General features: G+C 40.1%; 2 protein-coding genes across 8 annotated transcripts in view; one reads left to right on the top strand and one right to left on the bottom strand.

Moving 5' to 3' along the window:
* Positions 1 to 6,852, top strand: part of AK5 (adenylate kinase 5) — an 84,432-nt gene extending 77,580 nt beyond the window's left edge. The window contains exons 12-14 of the mRNA XM_081914664.1: positions 700 to 816; positions 3,939 to 4,130; positions 5,232 to 6,852. Coding sequence (XP_081770790.1) covers positions 700 to 816; positions 3,939 to 4,130; positions 5,232 to 5,333 — 411 coding nt within the window. The 3' untranslated portion in view covers positions 5,334 to 6,852. The remainder of the gene's footprint in view (positions 1 to 699; positions 817 to 3,938; positions 4,131 to 5,231) is intronic.
* Positions 6,853 to 7,740: 888 nt separating this feature from the next.
* The window catches only part of ZZZ3 (zinc finger ZZ-type containing 3), a 41,950-nt gene continuing 27,097 nt past the window's right edge, over positions 7,741 to 22,593 (bottom strand). For 4 of the 7 annotated variants that reach the window (XM_081914630.1, XM_081914628.1, XM_081914629.1 and 1 more), the window contains 10 exons: positions 21,022 to 21,160; positions 18,981 to 19,128; positions 18,790 to 18,908; positions 18,471 to 18,545; positions 18,238 to 18,339; positions 15,726 to 15,821; positions 13,880 to 14,032; positions 11,798 to 11,932; positions 10,394 to 10,494; positions 7,741 to 10,052 (listed from right to left, as the gene is read on the bottom strand). In XM_081914630.1, the coding sequence (XP_081770756.1) occupies positions 9,908 to 10,052; positions 10,394 to 10,494; positions 11,798 to 11,932; positions 13,880 to 14,032; positions 15,726 to 15,821; positions 18,238 to 18,339; positions 18,471 to 18,545; positions 18,790 to 18,908; positions 18,981 to 19,128; positions 21,022 to 21,160 (1,213 nt within the window). In that variant the 3' untranslated portion in view covers positions 7,741 to 9,907. The remainder of the gene's footprint in view (positions 10,053 to 10,393; positions 10,495 to 11,797; positions 11,933 to 13,879; positions 14,033 to 15,725; positions 15,822 to 18,237; positions 18,340 to 18,470; positions 18,546 to 18,789; positions 18,909 to 18,980; positions 19,129 to 21,021; positions 21,161 to 22,593) is intronic. The other 3 variants (XM_081914634.1, XM_081914633.1, XM_081914632.1) reach the window with 3 other exon arrangements.

Below are 22,593 nucleotides of genomic sequence, written 5' to 3' on the forward strand. Positions count from 1 at the left end.
GGGGCTGAGCCATTTACTTGACCTCCCTCTGCCCAAGTCACAGAGACAGGGAGGAGCAGGGGCAATAGTGACAATGCAAATGTAGAATGGAACGCTGGATTGGCTTTCCCAGTGTGCTTACACCACATTGACCTTGCTGCTGCCTTGCTTCTCCCCATCTTCATCTGACTGTGCAGTAGTGACTTGGCTAGAGGGAGATCAGGCAAGAGATTCAGCCCCACCACATTCTCTGCTGCTGGAATAAGTCCTCTTTCCACAACACATTTCAGAAGATCATTTGTTACTAGCCAAAGATTCCTTTGGCACCCTAAAATTCAACCACAGTATGGCACAAAAAGCATGCTTACTTCAAGGCATCATAGGCTTTTTTTGCCTCCCTCACACTGATTTAGGCTATTTTAGAAGCTCTCTCGGCATACTATATTTACAGAGGTCCCATGCTGAGTCAGCTGTTAATCCAGCTCTGACTATGATGAGATTATTTTTTTTAAATCCAGTAGTTTGGTAACTAAGCATTTTACTTCCTGTGAAAATGTGCAATGAGGATGTTGCCGCATCCTCAGCTGATAAGGGTGGGGGCGTAGCACATGGGCCTGAAATGATGCACTAGGATTGTGAGTTTTGTCTGTGTCTCACTCCAAAGCACTGCGGCGTCAAAGTGGTTTCTAAATAAAAATTATTTAATCTTCTTCCATTAAGGATATTGTTACGGATCTCCTGAAAGAAGTTATACTTGCCAATATGGGAGGCACAAATGGGTTCCTGATTGATGGTTATCCCCAGGAGATGAAGCAAGGAGAAGAATTTGAGAGCCAGGTGAACATTTATTATTATTATTTTTTAAAGATTTTATTGGTTTACAAAAATATGTGCATTCTCACTTTTTTCAGGATGTAAAGTCTTTCCTACATATCAATTACATTTGTTACAAGACATTAATGTTGAGTACAGTATAAGGTAGGGGCGCGGGTGGCGCTGTGGGTTAAACCACAGAGCCTAGGACTTGCTGATCAGAAGGTTGGCGGTTCAGATCCCCGCGACGGGGTGAGCTCCCGTTGCTCAGTCCCTGCTCCTGCCCACCTAGCAGTTCGAAAGCACGTCAAAGTGCAAGTAGATAAAGAGGTACCGCTCTGGTGGGAAGGTAAACAGCGTTTCCGTGCGCTGCTCTGGTTCGCCAGAAGTGGCTTAGTCATGCTGGCCACAACGGTCAGGGGTCTCTTTACCTTTACCTTTACAGTATAAGGTTGGGGAAGAAGTGAGGAGAGGAAGAGGAGTGGTGGTGAAACTTATATTCTAGGTGAGCATTATCACATTGTGAAGGGGAAGGCTGCAGCTCAACAGCAGAGCACTCGCTTGGAATGCAAAAGGTTCCAGGTTCCATCCTTGTCTTCTCTAGGTAGGTCTGGGGAACACTTCCATTTGAAAACCCTGGAGAGCCACTGTCAGTCTGGGTAGATCAGCCTTCCCTAACCTGGTGCCATTCAGATGTTTTAGACTACAACTCCCATCAACCCACCCAGCATGGCTGGGGACCATACTGAGCATGAGAGACTGATGATCTGGTTCAGGAAAAGGCACTTTCCTATCTTCTAATTAGGGCTGCCAGGAATTTTTTTCCAGCAAGGGACCTGTGCCTCGTACTGCTCTGCAACATGCCGAAATTCATAAAAATGATGTCTTAGTATGCAGATACCCTTCAGGAAAAGCTCTGCCTGCTGAACTCTTGTGTTTAATGTTCATACATTGCATATCACTTTTTATGCACACAAAATATCAATTTAGGAATGCACCGATACAAACTATTTAGAAACCGATGCATATGCAGTACAGTTTATGTTTGCCATAGAATTGTTTAAAGAAAGAAGAAACCCAGATATAAATATATAGACAAGACAGTGAGAAAAAGCACTGAGCTATTTCATTACAGATCCATATGTTTTCCATTCACATTTTGAGTTTTCCCTTTTGCTGATGGAGAGCTGGAACACAATGGCTCTGCTGCATCAGGGCCTTCTGATCCAGTCCTCAGGTCTCACAGTGGCCAAACAAGATGTCCATGGAAAGCCTGCAAGCAGGACCTGAGTATCCTTCCCACTTTTGTTCCCTGATAACTGGCACCGATAGCATTATCCTCCACAAATCCCTTGTCTAATCCCTTTTAATGCCGTCCAATAGGTAGCACATTACTTGCCAGCTACTTCAAAATACCCTAAATAATTAGCTGAGATGGGTTGAGGGGAATGACGACATACATATTCCCTCCCCCCAGCAGCTCCTTTGAGTCTTATCTCTGTGCACCTGATGCAAACTGCGCTGGCGGGATTTCATTTAATCCTTTAATTAGGAAATACCAATGAAGAGAGCATTATTATTATTTTTACATTGTCATAAAGCACTTTTTGTACAAAGTACTGAAGATTAATCCTGTCATTAGAACACCAAGAGTCATGGGCTTCACTTCCTCATCTTGGCAAAAATGGCCTCTTCCCCTTAAATAAGCAGTTCCCACCAAGCTATTACTAAATTGTTCTCTCATCATTGTGATGTAACGTTTTAAAATATGGCATACAGTAGTTGATTGCTCAGTTCACACCAACAGTGTTATTGTGTCAGAATAACTCCTCACTAGGTCAGAGACTAATTTTTGGTACACTAGTGCCTCCTTGTGCATGAAATGAATTATGTTATCATCTGCTATATAACACTGCACAGAGAGGTGTTTTTCCATTAAAACATCATCTCAGGGCTGATTTAGATGTTGCATTTTTGCAGCTTCAAGAGTCTCTGCTTCTACACTAGCTATTTTAGTTATTATTTTCTCAAACAGCAGCTTCCAATGCTAAATGGGCAAGCTTCTTTTGAAACAGACAGGAGTCTACAACATGGCAGGGGGTTAAGCTAGTTGTAAGAATCCTTTTACTTTACATAATATTGCACAAACCTAGAATCAACAAATTGTAGAGTTGAAAGGAACTCCAAGGGCCATCTAGTCTAGCATCCCGCAATGCAGGAATCTCAACTGAAGCATCCAAGACGAATGGCCATCCAACCTCTGCTTAAAAACATTGAATGAAGGATAGTCCACCACCTGTTGTGGGAGTCTGTTCCACTGTTGAACTGCTCTTACTGTCAGAATCTCCTTTCTTGTAACTTGAATCCAGTGATTTGGATCCCAGCTTCTGGAGCAGAACACAAGCTTGCTGCATCATTGCATGTGACAGCCCTTGAGATATTTGAAGATGGCTATCATATCTTCTCTCAGTCTCTTTTCCAGGCTAAACATACCCAACACCCTCAAAAGGCTTGGTTTCCAGACCCTTTATCACCTTGGTCGCCCTCCTCCTCACACATTCCAGCTGGACAATATCCTTCTTAAATTGTGGTGCCCAGAACTGGACCTTGTACTCCAGATGGGGTCTAAGGCAGAAAAGAATGGTACTACGGTTTCCTTTGATCAGGACACTATACTTCTGTTGATGCAGCCTAGAATAGCACTGGCCTTTTTTGCTGCTGCACAACACTGTTGATTCATGTTAGCTTATGGTCTACTAGACCCATAGATCCTTTTCACTTGTACTAGCAATCACATGTACTAGCATCTTATATTTGTGCAACTGGTTCCTGCTGCCTAAGTGCAGAACCTTACATTTCTCCCTATTGAAATTTATTTTGTTAGTTTTGGCCCAGTTCTCCAATCTATTAAAGTCAGCTTTGATCTTGAGTGTCTTCTGCAGCATTGGCTACCCCTCCCAGTTCGGGGTCATCTGCAGATTTGATGAGCATCTGCTCAATTCCTGTTTGGATTGTTCTTGAGTCACCTGTCTGAATCTCTCCTACAAAATCCATGTGGATGTTGCATTCTGACCTCATTCCCATGAGGAAGAATGCTGTGCTGTGATCAGCTCCTATATTCAGTCAATTTTCTCATTTTTTTCCAGATTGGTGAACCATCTCTGATGCTCTGCATGGACTGCTCTTCTAAGACAATGAGCAGCCGCCTTCTGAAAAGAAGCCAGAGCAGCCAGTGCTCGGATGGCAGTGAAGAAGGCATCATGAAGAGCATCCAAAATTACTACCAAGCAATGGAGCCTGTAATCACCTATTATGAAAACAAAATTCCATTGTTTAAGGTAAACCAGCTAGGCTTTGGAACTGGACTATGGTACCTTCTTCTTCTGAATACATCCAAAAGGCTAAGAGCTAATTCACATGTGCTGTAAGCTTTCCAAGAGGCCATAATCCTTTCCTAGGTTTGCACCAGGGCAATATTCAGTTCGAATATTGGTTTGGCACTTTGGAAAACATTTTGTCATGGTCCAAAGCATTTTGGAGGCTGCCTGGTTCCCAAGAGCATATGAAGAACCCAGTGGGATCAGGCCAAAGGCCTATCTTGTTCTCACATTGGCGAGCCAGATGGCTATGGGAAGCTCACAAGCAGCACCCTGAGTGCAGAAGCATCTTCCTCATTTGTGATTCCCAGCCACTGGGATCCGGAGGCATAAGTGAGTCCCCTTCACTACTAGAAAATGAGGAAATAGCTATAACTTTTTTCCTTTTATGACAGAAGTGGGTAACATTTGCAAGCATGTTGGCCCACCAACTTATAAGCAACTAGGTCTCAGGATTTTTGTGTTGGGCACTTTAGAAGTTAGGGTGGTTGTTGTTGTTGTTGTTGTTGTGTGTTTTTAAAGGAAACATCTGTTTCTATTTGGTAGCTCCCAAGCTCTAGTATAGGGGAAGGCAGTCCCTTAGGTAACTTGGTTCCAAGTTGTGCATAGCTTTAAGAAAATCTTGAAAATGGCTCTGTGGCCTGTTAAATAGCTCAGTACTCAACTGCACTGTTTAACTAAAGCACTGAATAATGCCCTATTGCAGGACTATTCAAAAAGGTCACACACACACACATTCTATCCTGAAATGAATTTCACAAAACTTAACTAAAAATAAAAACCAGGAAACCAAGCTTTATTTTCTAGCTCACAAGGCATCTCGCGGCTACTGAGCATGCTCATTCCCCTTCAGGCTGTTTTGTTTTTGCCCTTAGGATTTTTGTACTTCAACAGAACTGAAGGTTATCTCAAGCATAGTGCTGCTTCTCAGCAGCATTTTGTCGAATCCTGTGGACACTCACCTCCTGAATTTGCATTGGAGGGAATAATTATAGAATACCAGAATGGTTTCCTTTTTGAGGTTCAACTATCTGATGCATAAAATCTCTTTTTTTTTAACAGATAAATGCAGAAGGGACACCAGAAGAGGTTTTCCTTGAAGCATGTGCTTCTGTTGATGCTTTTCTGAAAAAGGAAGGAACGGCATCATCTCTTTCCGTGTAATTGCAATGCTTTCTATCTCATATGCACAGTCGGTGGTCATCAAAAATGCTGTCTAAAGCCACAGCTGCTGCCTTGAAAGATTAGTGCATATTGTAAACTTTGTAAAAAAAAAAATCAAATCTGTATAACCCATGCAGTACAGTAACATTCAAGTACTGTATGTTGTCTATCATACGGTTTGCACTTTGCAGGTTAAAAAGCAGCATGGTAAACAACAACTCTAATTCCTAGAAATCATGTCTTGCATTTCACTATTACCTGGTATACTATACAGCATCCGAGTTTCCAGTTAACTGACAGTCAGCAGAACTGACAGAAATGTTTTGTTTCTGTAAACGAACAGCTCAATTCTGAGACTATTTAAGCTTTTTTCTTCTTCTTATAATGCTTGAAAAAAATCTGTTTTCTGACATTTTATCTTACTGGTGGAACATGCCTGCAGTTGAGTTGCAGTCATTTAACATAAAGCAGCAGAAGTTAAGAAATCTTCTGAAAAAGAGGTATCTTATTATACAATGTAGTAAGTAAAATGTTAAGCAGTTAACAAATATGATTATGGGATCAGCTGCTGTGTCAACACCAAAATGGGTACAAACAGCCTATGTACTTAAATGTGATAATGTAAGGATACTGCGGTCTGGTTAAAACAACAACAAACCGGTGCCAAATATTGCTGGTGCACTTAATGTATAAGCACTTATAGTATTTGAGTGTCAAAATACATATGTTAAGATAGCTAACATGCACCCTTTAAAGAATATGGGGGCATCACATCAATACATGTTGTTTTCTGTTGTCTGACAAGTATTTCAACTGTAAATCTCAATTTTAGGTCTTTCATTGCCTGAGGAACATGTGAAAGAGATGTGTTTTACTCAGCCTGTGTTTATAAATTGGCAAGCACACTCTTTGCACAAAACACAATGGGTTGAGCCAAAGAAGATTGGGCAGAATGTGAATGATGCAGTGATGCTTCCCTGGCTCCCCCTCCTCACTAAAAGCCCCTGCACACCCTAAAATTGACTCCTGGTGCAAGATGAGACATAGGGGCTCAGGGAAATTAGAGGATGTTGGTAGGGGTGCCTTGCATAAGTAGAAGTACTTTTCCACTCAAGTCAAGGTATCTCTGGACACAAGTAAAATTGATTTCACAAATAAGTAAAAATGCTGAGATTTTCTGAACAAGATAAAAACATATTTGATTTCTTCAGAATTGGCTCCTACCTTCTCCTGGCCATCTACTATTTCTTCTTGCATGATTCATCTCTCTGTCAACAGTTGCATTTTGAAGCAGATTTGTATTTTTCAAGCTACTTTTCTTGTACTGAAGATGTAAAACAAATAAAATGTATGGACAAATGCTAGGAGTAATAATTTTTACTTTGCACTTTTGGTTTCATTAAACAAAAGCAGCCATCCAGAGAGGGTTTTAAATATTTTTACTTCATTATCTGCAGATCCTTCTGCATTTTTCAACTTGCTTTAAATTTGCACAATAAACAGCTTGCTACTCTGTGAACTATCAAGGGCGCTTTTCCCTGCAACCATGGATGTTCCCGATTATCAATGCAATATTATGGCAACTGCTGTGGGAACAAGTCAGGCACGTGGGAGCAGTTTGTCAGGACATATAAGGAAGCACAGCAATAACTTCATTGCAAATTTGAAGAAACTCACGTAAAACATTGATTTGCACATTGATCTCCGCTACTTATCAAGGTTTGGGGAAATGACCACAAGTTTTAAAATTCCAAAATAGGCCACCCTTATCTTGGTTTCATTTTATCTTTCATAAACCTTCAATGTACACAAAGTTGTTACTTCTGGATTATCAGGAAAAATATAGTCAGAAACTTAGGGCCCCCCCAAAGCTGACTTTAAAATCTATCAAGATCATCCAAACAAACTTATACGAAGATTAACTACCTATTCTATATGGCTTTGATGGGTATGCTGCTGGCTTACTTTCTTTAATATGCAATTTGAGCATGTACTTCTTAGAAAACGGGTGATGTGATGTAACAAATAAACCAATTATTTAATTAAAACAAAAGATCAAATAAGAGATTTAGTTGTGTTTCGCCCATTAGTTTTCCCCAGCTGTGTTTGGCATACAATGGAATCCCACAGGAAGTGTATTAGGATGGGTCCAACATCAAATTGGCTGCCTTGCTTACAGAACCCCTGCTCAGTGTGGTGGCTTACAGAACCAATCCCTTTTCTGAAGGGGCTGGTATGGCAATGGATCGCCCCCGCATCACAAACTTCGAATGTTGCAGTGTAAAAGAATTACACCATTTGCATATGTAAAAAGGACATAATTTATATTTGCATAATTAGTTATTTGTCTTTCCCAAAGCAATTTGCCTCTGCTTTTGCTACAGAGAAAAGTGAAATACATCAGGTGTATTCTTTTCCGTTATATATATTTTGGTTTATTAAATTTCTCAAAGAATGAGATATGCTTACAGACGATGTGTTATACTGCTCAGTCATTAGAAACGGTACTGCATCATCTACTCAATATATTAAAAAAATGCTCAAGCTCCTCTAACAAAGAGTGATTACACCTAACAAACACTGTGAAAATTAACACTGTGAATAAACAAATCAAAACTGCTATCAAATGCACCAGCCAATTCTTTGTTAGTTATTTACTGCCATATTTAAGTTAAACATGTACTCGAAGTCATTCTGAAAATTCAAGTTTTTTTTTAAGCAAGTGGAAATCTATTACAGTTAAAATAATCATTATTTCTGAATCACAAGTTATACATGTCAAAATGATATATTAGCTAAAAATATGTAACAAATATTACAAAGCTTTTTCGATCATTGCTATATTTAGGCTAATAAAGCGTACCAAAATGCTTTTCCTTTTTACTCTGCAATTATAATACTGGGGGGAACGACTGCATCATAGCCATAGAGAAGCTACATGGAAATGTTACTTATTTGCTTGATACCTTCTCCCATGTAGTCAATCCAATCCAGTGGTTTCTTAAAGACACGGCAATTCTGACATGCACCCCAATGCGCTGCTCCATTCATTTTAAAAGTATACAGCTGTGCATGAGCATTAACACATGTGCAAACCTACATCCTCCATCAAAGTGAACAGAGTAGCACATGCGCAAAAGGTCTATCTGCAAGTGGGAACAAACACGGCTCAGAACTCGGGTGTGCCAGGATCAGGGTATTTGTGCATAATCTTTGAAGAGGCTGAGTAAATAGCTGGGCAAAGGCTACCAGGACACACTGAGCCCCTTAAGGGGATCAAGAGGCCCCTTGAGTTTAAGAGCTAAATTATATTTTCAATTCTGAATGTTGGTTCAATAGTCAAACCTCAAAAAAAAGTCACAGTAAGCATTCTATATATAAACAGACTGTATCCACATAGTTTATTTCTCACAGTTCTCCTGACAATTGAACATTATTTAAGAACATACTGTATACACAGATAAGAAGAAACATACAAAATGCTTTAAATGATGCACAACAAAATCCAGCAGTATAAAAGAATGCATGTGAACCCTTGCTCACTGCTCAGGCTAAATTTAATCACTTGTTTAAATAGTAATAAAAATACAATCTTTCATGGATCTTGTGCATACTACAAAAGAGGAAAATTATTCCCATATATGATTTATATTAGGCAGTTTTCTTTGATGAGTTGCATTAACAACTCCAAATACAGAGGCAGAAGGCTGTGTATTTTACTTTATAAGAGTTAATGTTGGGTATTAGAGACTTTTACACAGTTACTACCACTGGCACTTTTCACCATATTTTTGTACACATCACATGGTCATTTTATATAACATTACATTTAAAAATATATTTGCGTGACAATTTTATAATATTCACACACCATGAGCTGGTTAAGGAAGCAGTGCCACTGTTGCCTCCTGTAGTGCTTCACTGTTGGTAAATAAAATTCTGTTGTGGTAAAAAGAAAAAAAGAAAATGAAATGAAAGTAAAGAAACATCAACTTGATTAAGCAGCTCCAATTTTATAAAGGCCTATTACCGACCATCACAGAGACAGTGATTGTTTTAAGAATACGTTCTAGACGCAAACACTGTCTTAGGTTAAAACTCTGCCTAAAGAAGTCAGTTTTCTGTGCTGCAAACTATTTTCACAACAAAACTGCAAACTACTTAACTGTTTTTTAATGTACGCACTTCATCATCTCTGCATCTCCTAGTAGTCAAGTTCTTTGGAAATGACTAACCTTAATGTGTGCTTTCGTTTCCGGCCACACTTTTGCAACTCCTCTCTTCAGATTAAACCAACTTACACCCCCCCGCCCCCCCAAACTAACACAGTGAAAAGAAAATCTCCCCCAAAAGCTTTCCGCTCACTAGGAATGTTCAACCTCTGTTCAGTTATCTAGTATCATGACAGGTCAGAGAGCAGGATTTTGATGAGGGCACTCGGGACGCTCTCATGCTGAGGATGACATTCCTGGGAAAGCAAACGTCTTCCCAAGGTGGACACAGAATCGCCAACAGTGCCACGGTTGGTTTTCAGAGAGGATACTAAGCTTCAGGTCGCAGATTTGCTTTCCATGTCATCTATTTGCAGGAAAGTAGTTGGGGTCAAGGTAATTATAAGTGGGGCCTTGGGACATACAGTAGTCTCTATCTAAGAACATTTCTGCTCTGTACATAGGCTCCAATCGGTGACTTTCCTTGTGAATGTCTGTTTCATGCAGACTGAAAGAAAAGGAAGAAGCATTATTTGTTAAGTGTGAAATTCCGCACAAAGAAATCCATGGGTGTATTCCATTTGTCAAAAATTCTCACACTAAACATTTGTCAAAAATGCCCTACAAAATATCATAATTATACCCTATGCATACAATATTTTATCCTCAGCAAATTTATGTAACTTTCCGGTACGCATTTCATATCATGATTTAAATTGGGGGGGGGGGGGTAGAAATTACATGTGATTTTAGTCCTCTAATCAGAGATAAGACCCACTGAGAAAAGTATGCATCGGATTTCCGTCTTAAGCTTATTGTTAGTAATTGTCATAGATGCATGTTGCTTACCAGTCAGAACAAGAATCACAGAAATCCAAAGACATTTCTGGAGGGCAGTCTCGGCAGTGCCACCGAATGCCTTGAATGGGATCGATTCCACAGTTATCGCACTGAAAACAGATTCAGGAGAGAACACTCAGGAAACCCATTTCCAAAAGCAATTTCCAAAAATGTAAGTCTCTACAGGTTATCATTCTCTACAGAGAGGGCATCAAAAGTTGTGATTTAAGGAATATTTTCTCACCCTCAATACTGAAAGAACACATAGGAGAATATAACTGGCTGAGAGAGAGAGGAAATAAGTTGCTGTGCCTAAGAGCCAGGGCTGTAGCGTAGGGGTGTGCGCGCGCCAGGGAGTCCATGAGCACAATTTCTGAGGTGGCATGAACCAGACGTGACCAAGCACCCCCAGCACGGCCCAACCCAATGCCCCTCTCTGCCCATGAAGGCAAGGCCACATCGTCTGGCAGGGCTCCCCCCTGCACGGGCGGACAGGTGACTCAGTGCAGCCCTGCTTTGCTCCAGTGGGGGTCGCTCTGGCAGTGTGGGGCGAGGCTGGCACACACACACACCGCAACCTGGCGTGCACCCACCCTGGGTACCCACAGTCGATGCTAAACTGCTGCTAAGAGCTAGTTTGCATCATAAACTGATTTCTCTAACATCTCCCCTTTCAGAACTATGAGATAGGTTGCAATGCAACTAGATTAAGATTAAGATTAAGATAAATTTATTGTCATTGTCCGTATATACACAGTATACACAACAACGAAAATCAAACACCCAAAGACCGGGTTCACATACACATTTGCACGTATCTCCAACACTCTCATCCTATTCAGACATAATCTATAAAACATAACATAATCCAGAATATAACATAACCTATTAAAGGCATAACATAACCTAAAACCTATCTCATTCCTTCCTACTCCCTGCTTGCTATTTCTTGCAACTGGCCCTGAGATCATTATTTAGTGCAATCAGAGCTCTTGGATAGAAACTATAGTTATTCGTAACTAGCTCTACAAAAAGCTCAGGATCACCCACGAACGTCATTGTTTCATCTCTGACAATGTTCAAGGGGGAAAACTTTTTTGGAAATGTCACTGCCAGTGCAATCTTATTTAAGATTAAATAATTGTAATAATAATGAAATTTATTACCTACCCTTCACCAGCAGTTCCCCGGGCAGCTTACAACAGTCTTAGGTGCAATATAACCAGTTTCTAACATGAAGGCTAGGTCCCGAAAACAGCTATAATTTTTCTCAATCTCTCTTTAGCTAAGTTTTACTCAGCTTGCATGGACCACTCTAAAACACTACGCTTGTTCTAATCCAATGACCCTGCCACCCAAGTTGACTAAAGGAGTGGCAGGAAAGCTCCTACTTAACCCTCCAGCTTTACTAACCTTAAAGCCTATGTGTTGCACAAAACCACTTTCGGCACGCATGTGCTGCAGTTTCTGCTTCTTCAGCTTTTTTAGCTCAAGCAGCTCTTTGTATTCTGGTAATTCTCGATATGCTACAGGGATACTTTCTTCATCCTGTTAAAGAGGGAGGGAGGGAGGGGAGAGAGAATGAATAATATTAAGAATCCAAACCGTTTAAGCAGATCCACAAATGCTAAAGGAAAATAGTATTTTTGTGAGTTTTTCTCTCTAAGACAAAATTTAAGAATAGAAATGTTAGAATGGCTTCATTACTGAAAAGACATTTTCCCCTCCCTCTTAAAAATTAACATGAGCTTGATTTTTAAGTTATCAGATTCATTCATCAGCTCTAAAAACACTTTGATAGCTAGGAATAGGAGAGAAATGTGGCTGGACAGCTTTGAAGAACTATTGAGACAGGAAGAAACAGGATGTCTCCTGAAGGCAGAGATGCAACCAAGACAGAATGAAAAATTCTAATAGGGTATTGCATGACTTCTAATGTAATCTTTGAAATGTGATAGAGAACAGATTTGTTTTCACTAAAGATAAACCTAGCAAACAAAATCCTTCAATGCAGTTTTACAATCTGAGGTGCAGAATAGGAGAACGTTTATGAGATTTATTTTTACTCTGACTTTTGCCTTTAAAAGCCCTCAAGATGTCTCATAAAACAAAATCACATTAAACTTGGATTTGTGTGGCTTTCTTCAGCCTCCTGTTCTATGTCCCCTTCCCAGGGTTGGCAGAACAATCTCTGACCAAAGCTGCCTATTACAAAATAAAAAGTAGTCCAGGATGTACAAATGCATGGGAAGTAAGAACAGCAGTAGAAGAAAAGAGGATAAAGCAGAAAAGTAATGTTCTGAAAAAAGCCACCTGTCTTGCTGAGAGTGCCCTGAGAAACAACACACTTTGTTCTCCCCGATGGCAGAGTTCAATGGGGCTATCTCCCAAGAAAGTGCACAGAGGATCAGAACCTTGGAGATGCTGTGGAAGGTACGTGCAGGAGACGCTACCTGTGAGGGAAGTGGAAGGCCTCCTCTGGCTCCTCACGAGGCTGGGGTAAAGCAGAAGGGTTGGACTAAAGTGGCCCTAGGACTACGGCAATGGCCTAGTTCTCTTTTTTCTTATAGAAGCAGAACATCCAGACAGAAAATAAACTAATGCCATGAATGAAAACAATGTGCCTGGTCAAGCTGGAAAGATTGCACCTAACCATTTCCAAGCTGAGAAGTTGTGGAAGATAAATTTCTTTATCTGACTACTGCTTACACTTGCATGCCACAGAATCACTGTAGGCAATCCTCACAGTAAAATCAATGTCATCTTATAATTATAGAGCTGTATCGGAGGGATGTGAATTCAAAGCTCTAACGCTGAGTTATCCTGCTTACCAACCACAATGAATTCTCTGGAAATCATTCCTTTGGCAAGCGTTCACAAAATGAGTACAATTTCTAATGATTTCTATGGGAACGTTTCTAATCTGTGATTTATCTGATCTCACTCCCTCCATAGTTTCTTCCTGAAATGGCTGCAGCCAACCAGCAAGAGAGAGACAAAAGGAAAACTGGTTTGTCCACTGCCTCCTGCTCCCTGATTTATCTCCCCACTTCCTCCCTGCATGGTTTCTTCCCAAAAAACAAGTAAGGAAGTAGGCAAACTCCATCTGTCTGGATATCTGAATCTGTAGTGTGTATAGCAAGGTTTGGGCATAATTCTTTATGTTTGGATAACTGAATTTTCACATAGCGGGTGGGCAGATAGCAGGACCTGCATGTACAAAGAAGATCTGTCCTTGTCTGTTAAATAATAATAATCACATAAGAAATGTACCAAGATGCTGAAGATTAAAGCAGAAGTATTTTCAGCTCTCGCATGGGGGTTTGGAAAGGAAAGGAAAAATAAACAGATACACCTTTACCCAACACTTTTGGCACCGAAAACCTGTTGCTATTATATTAAAGAGTTTCCTTTACTCAACACAGGCATTCCTTGAGCTGTCTTAACTCTCAGCACCTTCATGCATAATCATCTACTTAGAATAAAAAAATATACCGATGATTCCTCCTCTGCTGCATTGCCTAAATGACTATGAAAACTTGATCTGTCATCATCTTCATCCATATACACGGGAGGTTCATGGGATGTCATGAAAGTTGAGGGCTTGAAGAGATGTTTATTCAGAGGATGTTGCCTTCTACTGGAGGACTACAACAGAAGAACACACCATCTATGAAATGGTATTAAGAAACCACCATCGTAACATTTTAACAGTATCCAATGTATTCTCACCATTGGTTTGGGAAGCTGTATACAAACAGCGTTAGCCACAATCCATATCTATCATGTAGTTTCTTATTAAATATTGCATTTTGATGTGCTTCCCCCAAACCAGATTCAACATGAATTGAATACTCATCAGGAAAAGGCATCCTCGCCGTGTTTCGGCCCACTTCTGTGGACATTCACAGGCAATTTAGACACACATCAAACTGCCGAGGAGTACAACAAACAAATGCTGTTTGAAATGCAGTGAAAAAGAACCACCACATTACTTCTAATTTTCATTATAAAGACATTATTACAACATATGGTCAAAACGCTGATGAATTCTGAAAACAAGAAATTGTTTTGCCAAAAACTGGCTGAAAATCTGATTAAGTAATTAAGTGAAATAGAACACTCCCGCTTCCCTATTTACAAAATCGCACAAATAAAACGATTTGTGTAAGCGATCAACGAGGCTCTTCAGAACCAATGCAAGCAGGGTGCTTTAAACCAAAACATTTAATAACCGGTTTAAAACAGAATTTAAGTAACGAAGAAGGGATAATGCCACTGTGTAGGACCCAAAGCTCCACAAATCCACAGAAGAAAGGGCCTCTCAGTCATACTAGCCTAGAGGTGGAGCACCAGAAGGTGAGGAAAAGGCCTCCGCCTTCTACCCTGGCTGGGAATGGTATGAAACTGTGGATCTGCTGCTCTGATATTCCACTGAATGTCCACTTTAAACCATTCATTGGATATTTATGGTAGCAGCCAGGTTGGTGATCATCAGATTTTGGGAAGGGATTGAAAGGAAAAACCAAATACAAGTAAACTAAAAACAGCAAGGTGGGGAAAGAAAAAAATGCCATGGATAAATTTGTGTTGGAATGGTACAGTTTTATTACACACATGAACAAGACATACAACAGTGCGCTTTAAACCATTATCTCTTAAACAAACTATGGTTTAATGTGAAGACACAGCATACTGGTGACACACCGCTGAAAATTTCCCAGTCCTCTGCTTCTATACCACTAGGGAATAAGTCAGTCTGGAAAATTAATCCCCCCAGATTAACCCCGAAAATTCCCTGGTTCTATTTGTCTGCAATTTGGTGGATTTCTTGCACCAGCACACCTCTATGTCTGTAAATTTCAGTCTAATTGTCCACAAAACACTAGGTAAGGAGAAGTGATTCCTTTTTTAAGCCATCTGCCACAATTGTAATGGCTGACATTGTGCGATACCTCTGAAAGTATCCTTCTGAAATTTGGCATGATTCATGCCTTAAAAAGGGGCGTTCTTGCCTCCAAATTGCATCTAATTCCCCCCCCCAAAAAAGAGTTATTGATGTTTGGGGTTTTGTTTTTTAATCAAAATAAAATGGTGTCCAGCACAAAAGCCCCTAGACCAGTCTGAAATTTGGCAGTCTTTGACCACTATGGAGAGGCTACTCTTTCTGAAAATTTCTTCCAAAGCAAGCAAGCAAGCAAGCAAGCAAGCAAGCAAGCAAGCAAGCAAGCAAGCAAGCAAGCAAACAAGTAAAATGTGCTGATAAAGCACCATTTATGTTTTCCACAAATGTATTTTTATCTAAACGCCAGAAACAGATGTGAAATATTCTAGCAATTACCTTTTTGGAGTAAAAATACAAATTTGGAGTTCTGCCTGGAACTGGAATACCAGCTTTAGTCAGTTTTATAAAATACTTTTGCACTCTGCTGGCAACCTGAAAGAGTGGAAACAGATTTTTAAAAATACATATGGGCACTAATTCTAAACATTAATACCAATTAGTAAGATATGTTTTGTATTTAAAAAGGTAAAAACATGAGAGATGGGTGACAGCTGGTAATGTTACCGTAAACATTTAACAGAGACATAGTGAACATTATCTACTTTACAAATGTGCCACTCATAAGTTCCTAGCTGCCATGCTGCTCCATACACTTAAAGCCCTGCCCTCTTCCCTATTCATAAGAACACTTCGCACTCCTCTTCAAATCCATCATCAAGAACAGCTTCATTTGCAAAGCCCTTCCACAGCTCTGATTGCCCACTTGTCACTCACTTTCCCAGATTGCTTCTACTCCTCCTCCCTAATCCCCTACTTAATTTTGTCTGTAACTTGTATAAATACAGTGTCACCTCCATTTTCCATGATATCTGCCCAATATTGCTGCTGCTTAAAAGCAATTAAATAGTGAAAATACAGAGCCACAATTGAAATACCAAAAAGTTATGGAATAAAGCTTTTTAATTTGCTAAATTAGCAAAGTAAGAGGTTACAGATTATTTTTCATTCTGTCCTTCCTTCAACAAGATGAGAACAATGTATATTCAATTCAGGATTATGTAAAATATGAAATATTCACTCTAAATTCCTATTTAATAGGATACCAATATTTTCAGATTATGAGGAAACCTATTTAATGAATGTATTGTGGCCAGGAAAAGATCTAGGACATATAAAATATCTTAAGGGGTAAGGACTAGAAATAATGCTACATTGCATTCATATCATAGGGCATTACTGGTTGCCTCTTAGTTGTGAATCTGGTTACAAAGAGAAAATATGGAAAGTACTATTAAATTGTACTTTGATCATCAGCAAAATGTGGGCTTTGGGGCTTCTTTTTTGAGAAAGGTATACAATTTAATAAATGATACGCCTTCAAACTACAACATAAACTCTGGGAGATCATCTTTATTGTGATTTAGTGGTATGGAGTCAACTCTAACTTTAATCAAAGGAGATAAATGGATTTTTTTTAGTAAAGGTAAAGGTAAAAGGACCCCTGACCATTAGGTCCAGTCGTGGCCGACTCTGGGGTTGTGGAGCTCATCTCGCTTTATTGGCCGAGGGAGCCGGCATACAGCTTCCAGATCATGTGGCCAGCATGACGAAGCCACTTCTGGCGAACTAGAGCCGTTTATCTTCACTTCTGGCGAAATGCCGTTTACCTTCCCGCCAGAGCAGTACCTATTTATCTACTTGCACTTTGACGTGCTTTCGAACTGCTAGGTTGGCAGGAGCAGGGACCAAGCAACGGGAGCTCACCCCGTTGCAGGGATTTGAACCGCCAACCTTTTGATCAGCAAGTCCTAGGCTCTGTGGTTTAACCCACAGCGCCACCCGCATCCCTGGATTTTTTTTAGTCAAGGATAAAAATCCTTTTCACACATTTATAATTTTACTCTAGGTGCAATGCAACAACACGGAAATCTGAAATTTGCCATTTTTTATGTACTTTGCAGACAAAGTTTACTAGAGAGCTGGTACCATTAAAGGATTATTTTGGGGGGGGGGGCAATGCTTGCCACTGATAGCATACCTAACTTGTTGGCATCTGTCAGTCTCATGAGACAATGGAGTACACCTCCAGGGATGAAGTCAAACTGCTGCATTAGCAGCACCTAAGTGACCTCCCTGGAGCGCAAGCCAGAGCAGTGTGCATAGAGGTCCTGCTCAGATAACAGGATCCACCTCCCTTGGCATATGTGATCCAAAGGAATGCAGGGCAATGTGTTTGGCACCAGCTTGGCTGCAGTTGTTGTTGGGAAAAGGTGTATAAAGTGCTCTCCATCTTAGGGATTTGCGTAGGGTTCACTCCTTACCCTTTTCTTCTCCTGAAGATATCCCCCAAGGCAGCGAAGGGTTAGGACCAGAGTTTTCTTACTAATACCTACTAATTCATTAATTAAATGGAAAGAACAACAAACTAATAATACTGGTGTTCAAAAACTAGGTTCTCAGTGGAGATTATATAGGAATATAATTCTGAAGCCTCTGTGCTATTCGTATGAAAGAACCCTGGTAAGGTTTAGCTTTGATAGTAGCTCATTACTGGGAAGAGACACATTGATAATTTGAATAGATAAAATTGATTGCCACCCACTGCTATTCTTCTCACCACTCCAGAAGAAATTGTATAACCAATGACACCAACTCTTAGCAAAAGCAATAGATGAGAGTCTGTTGGGGCAATGAGAAGAGAACTGAGCAGGAAGAAACCTGTTGCACTTCTTGAAGCTTCTACACCAGGGATTGGATATCCACCCCTAGTTCTCTGGCTTGTTTTACACAGGCACAGAACCCACCTGTTGGACTGCACAGACCTCAAACAAGTGTTGCTCCCCATTACCTGCTTCGCAGTTCTGTTTCCCAGTTCATCAGCTATTTTCTGCCATCGTCGAGATTCTATTTCTTCTGGTGGATACTTCAGGAGTAGTAATTCAAGCTTTTTCTGAAGCAATCACAAAGTAGGTCATAAATACCAATTAATGTTTCACAGAAGAGCAGGGGTGGGGAATACAATGCAAAAACCAAATGAACATTATAGAATTGTATGATTCTGCTAGCCTCGTTTTCCATTACCTGTTCTTCTGTACTCCACAGCTGATTAAAAGTTTCAGGTTTGGTCTCATCACAAAGTCGCCCTCTTATCATCTGCTTAAATACAGTACATAACATGGGACAAGACTTTAGAGAAGTTCATTTAACTGGATTTAATTCAAACAAAACCAGAGTTTACTCAATGAATGACTAAGCAAATCATCTAATTTTTCACATTAAAATAAATATTCCCAATGGGCAGGTATTTGAAACTGGTGCCTTTGAATTCATTATAACTATCGAAAATGCTGTTTTATAAAATCCTAAAAATAGCTTCTGTCTTATTTTTGGTAGTATTTACCTGTGGACGGTTGTTTGCTGAAGCTTCTGGACAATCACTGAAAGGCAAGACAGAGTATGAAGTGGCCTCTCCATCCTTTCTGAGATCCAAAGGGCTTTTTGGTCTTACAGGTAAACCTACTGAAAATAATAGAAAATAATTATTAAAGAGCATTAGAGTGCCCCACCACCATGACATAGTTATTTACTTACCTTTATCAAAAATAAGTTTTGCTCGTCTACTGTTACGCTTTCGGTTTTTGAATTCTCTTTCAAAATTCCCAAGGCTTGTAGTATATTGGTCCCAGGATATATCTGGCAGCTGAACAACTCTCTGTGGATATGGAAGCCCTACGTCAACCTGAAAAAGTCAAAATTATGAAGAAAAGAGTTCACAAATACACAAAAAACACACTTTCAAATGATGCAATATGAAACTAATATGAGCCTGTTTTAAAGTAACCCATGTTTTACTGTATTTCCACATTTTAAAAGGAACTCATCCAACAGTAATACACAGGAAAGCGTATAAAATAAAATATGTAGGGGAATGGGAAATGATGGCTTGTTGGAGATCATGTTTAAAACAGTGACAGTCATCTCCTCTTACTGTCTTTTGTTAGCTAAATAGAAAGTATGATTTCCCATCAAATTTTAGTCTGTGCGCAAATATAGCATATTAAGAGAGACAGGGAGAAGACCAGGAAATAGAAATTAAAGAACATACCACAGTTGGTCAAAAACATCTTCAGAATGTGTGTGGATATTTCCCCCTACAACTCACTCACTATATGCTCTTCCCTTAATAATTCAATTGTAATCAATGGCAGTATGTTCCACAAAAACATCTACAGACTGGCCTGAAACTGACACTTCTGCTTCATACAGCTCAATTGCTAGTTTTCTTTGCTAGGACATCTAAACTTTCTCTGCAAAATCAGAAGTAAATTAACTGTCAATGACAAGCAAGAGGAGTTACAAAGCTGCAGCATACATTCAACTAGGAGTGGCAAATGACCCTAAAACAGTGTGGTGGGACATTAGTGTGAGCATGCAACCTATTCCCCACCTGCAGGCAGCTTTCAGTGTGAACCAAATCCTATGCATGAACACCTGGTCACATGGAGATGTTGTGTTTTTCTCTGCAGAAATTTTGCCATGAGAAGCCTTCTTCAAATGTTCAGTCTAAATATGTGAGGGCAAGGGGAGCAGGAAGAGACTAGGTGTCTGTACCAACCATTACCCCAAAATCCTGAACCATGTCAAGAATGCCCATTCCCACCACACTTGTCCTTTTAGCCTTTAGCACAGAAGTCTGTAAGGGGCTTCTATTCAGGAACCTTACAATCGGGAACCCTGATAATATTGAGTTCCTGGTTGGGGGAAGGCTTTTAAGCACATTCAGCTGAACATTTCTGCAAGTTCACTGCAGATCAGTGTGCTAAACACAAGGTCAAGAGTAGAGGAATGAGGGCCAGCAAACATGCCTCTGGCCTCCTACGCTTTTTGACCTTAGTGTGCCCAGGCTGTAAGAGGGCTTCATAAGATCAAGAGTGAAGGGCTCAGTTTACACTGAAAGCTACCTAGAGAGGGACATGGATGTAGGAGAGGGCATAAACTCCATTTTTTACCACAATGTTTCAGTGTCACCCCTGGGTGAATTGTAGCTGGGATATTAAGGGGCCATTAAAAAACCCAACAACAAGAAGCATTGGCACTATTTATAGCATGAAAGGAAATGGAGGCCACTGAACATGTCATTGATGGTTAAAGGAGGTTTAAAGTCAGGAAAAATGGCTGCCTCTGCGCCTCAGTTACGGAGAGTGGTGGCTTTTATAGACAGCTTAATTGAAACTGCCAAACAAATTGGGAGTTGGACACAGTATGGAGAACCATTTCATACCTCGGCTACCTGAGTGCATGGGAGGCCCTGAATTGGAAGAACCAACCCCAAGTGGGGAATTGGGGAAAAGACAAGTTAAGGGAAGAAGAATGGAAACTCTTGCCCTTACCTATTAGATCTGACAGGCCCTCAACCAACATTACAACCACATTACAAAATCTTCACAAGCACAGTTTTGAACAAACAATGTATTTGAGAAGGTAACAGACTCAAGAAGCTATAATTGCCTGTGTCTTATAGAAAGACCATGTTTTCCCCTAATTCTACCATTTACACGCACTTGTCTGCAGGAGATGAATTATTCGTTATCAAACATCTCTCAGGGGTGCTTAAAAATTCCCACTGCAATACCTTCTTTTGGAGACTTTCCACAAATCCAATGGGATCTTTCAGCGCTTCTCTCTGGTGTCTGCCTAAACTCTCAAGATCTTGAACTGCTTGAGTGCGCTGAGCCTCGAGTACCGCAATCGTCTGTAACAGTCTCTGATAACTACAGAGACAAAGGGAAACAACTCACTACAGATTTCTATGCACAATAACCAAAGCAAAAGGAGGGGGGAAACCCCAAAACCTCAGCACCCAGCACACTTATCTGAAAGACTCAAACAAAGCATATTATTGTAAACAGGACTGCATATATTAAAAGTAATTTTTTAAGTGCACCAATAGAATGTGTGTCAGACGTTCTTTTAATCTGAAATAGTGGTAGGATTGACTGCTTTATAGAAATGTCAGCAAAAACACATAACAAGTATAAAAAAACTGGATGCTAAGTAAGCCACAAAACAATGACTTTTTCTTCTTGCTGCACAGTATCTTTCTACCTACCACTATAAATATGGTTCCAACATACTAGACTAGTATCACCCTGATACCTGGTATCTATCGATCTATCGTAGTCAGTGAGGTTAATCAAAGTTAATTTCCCCCAACTACCACAAATATACCACAAAACCTTGCCTGGCAAAAGGTTTTGGCATAGCTAGGGGGTGAGGCAGACTAAGTGAGCAGGCACTGGGCAGGCTGTGGACTGAGCCCCATCTGAAAGTGGTCCAAGGTCTACTGCAGGTCTCAGTCCACTGTTTGTGTTTCTTTTAATGATAAAGCAGCCTCAGGACAGAGCCAAGACTCTGTTATACACATTTGCATGGATGGTATAGTTCACTTTTCAGTGATGCAATTCATGTTGATATCTTATTTATACTGAAAGCTATTATATCTTATTTCTTTTGCTTTGTCTTACCAAAGACATGCCTCAAGTTCCTTCCTATCTGCATCATTAATGGTTTATATCTTCAGTATTATTGTAAGTATATGTGTTCACACCCACACAAATGCAGAGTTCTGACATGTGTCAGCCCGGACACTGAGGTCCAACTCCAAGGACCTTCTGGCGGTTCCCTCACTGCGAGAAGTGAGGTTACAGGGAACCAGGCAGAGGGCCTCCTTGGTAGTGGCGCCCGCCCTGTGGAATGCCTTCCCATCAGATGTCAAGGAAATAAACAACTATCTGACTTTTAGAAGACATCTGAAGGCAGCCCTATTTAGTAAAGTTTTAAATGTTTGATGCTTTATTGTATTTTTAATATTTTGTTGGAAGCCGCCCAGAGTGGCTGGGGAAACCCAGCCAGATGGGCAGGGTATAAATAATAATAATAATAATAATAATAATAATAATAATAATAATTTCCTAAAGCATAAATAATGAGTTCTTGCTTACACTGCTGTCTCACAGAAAGAATAATTCTTTTGCATAGACATCTTGGGAGTTCATACATGTTCGCAGGATTTATTTATTTTTAGCAGACGGAAAGCATTGTTTTTGCTTAGCGATACTATTAAACACATTAATAAAAGCAGTACTTAACTGGCTTAATAGGCACAAATCCCAAGAGGATAAATGTTTTTCTAACAATATGTTAG

The sequence above is a fragment of the Podarcis melisellensis genome (genome assembly GCF_964234715.1).
Source record: "Podarcis melisellensis genome assembly, chromosome: 6".
NCBI classification, from domain to species: Eukaryota; Metazoa; Chordata; class Lepidosauria; order Squamata; family Lacertidae; genus Podarcis; species Podarcis melisellensis.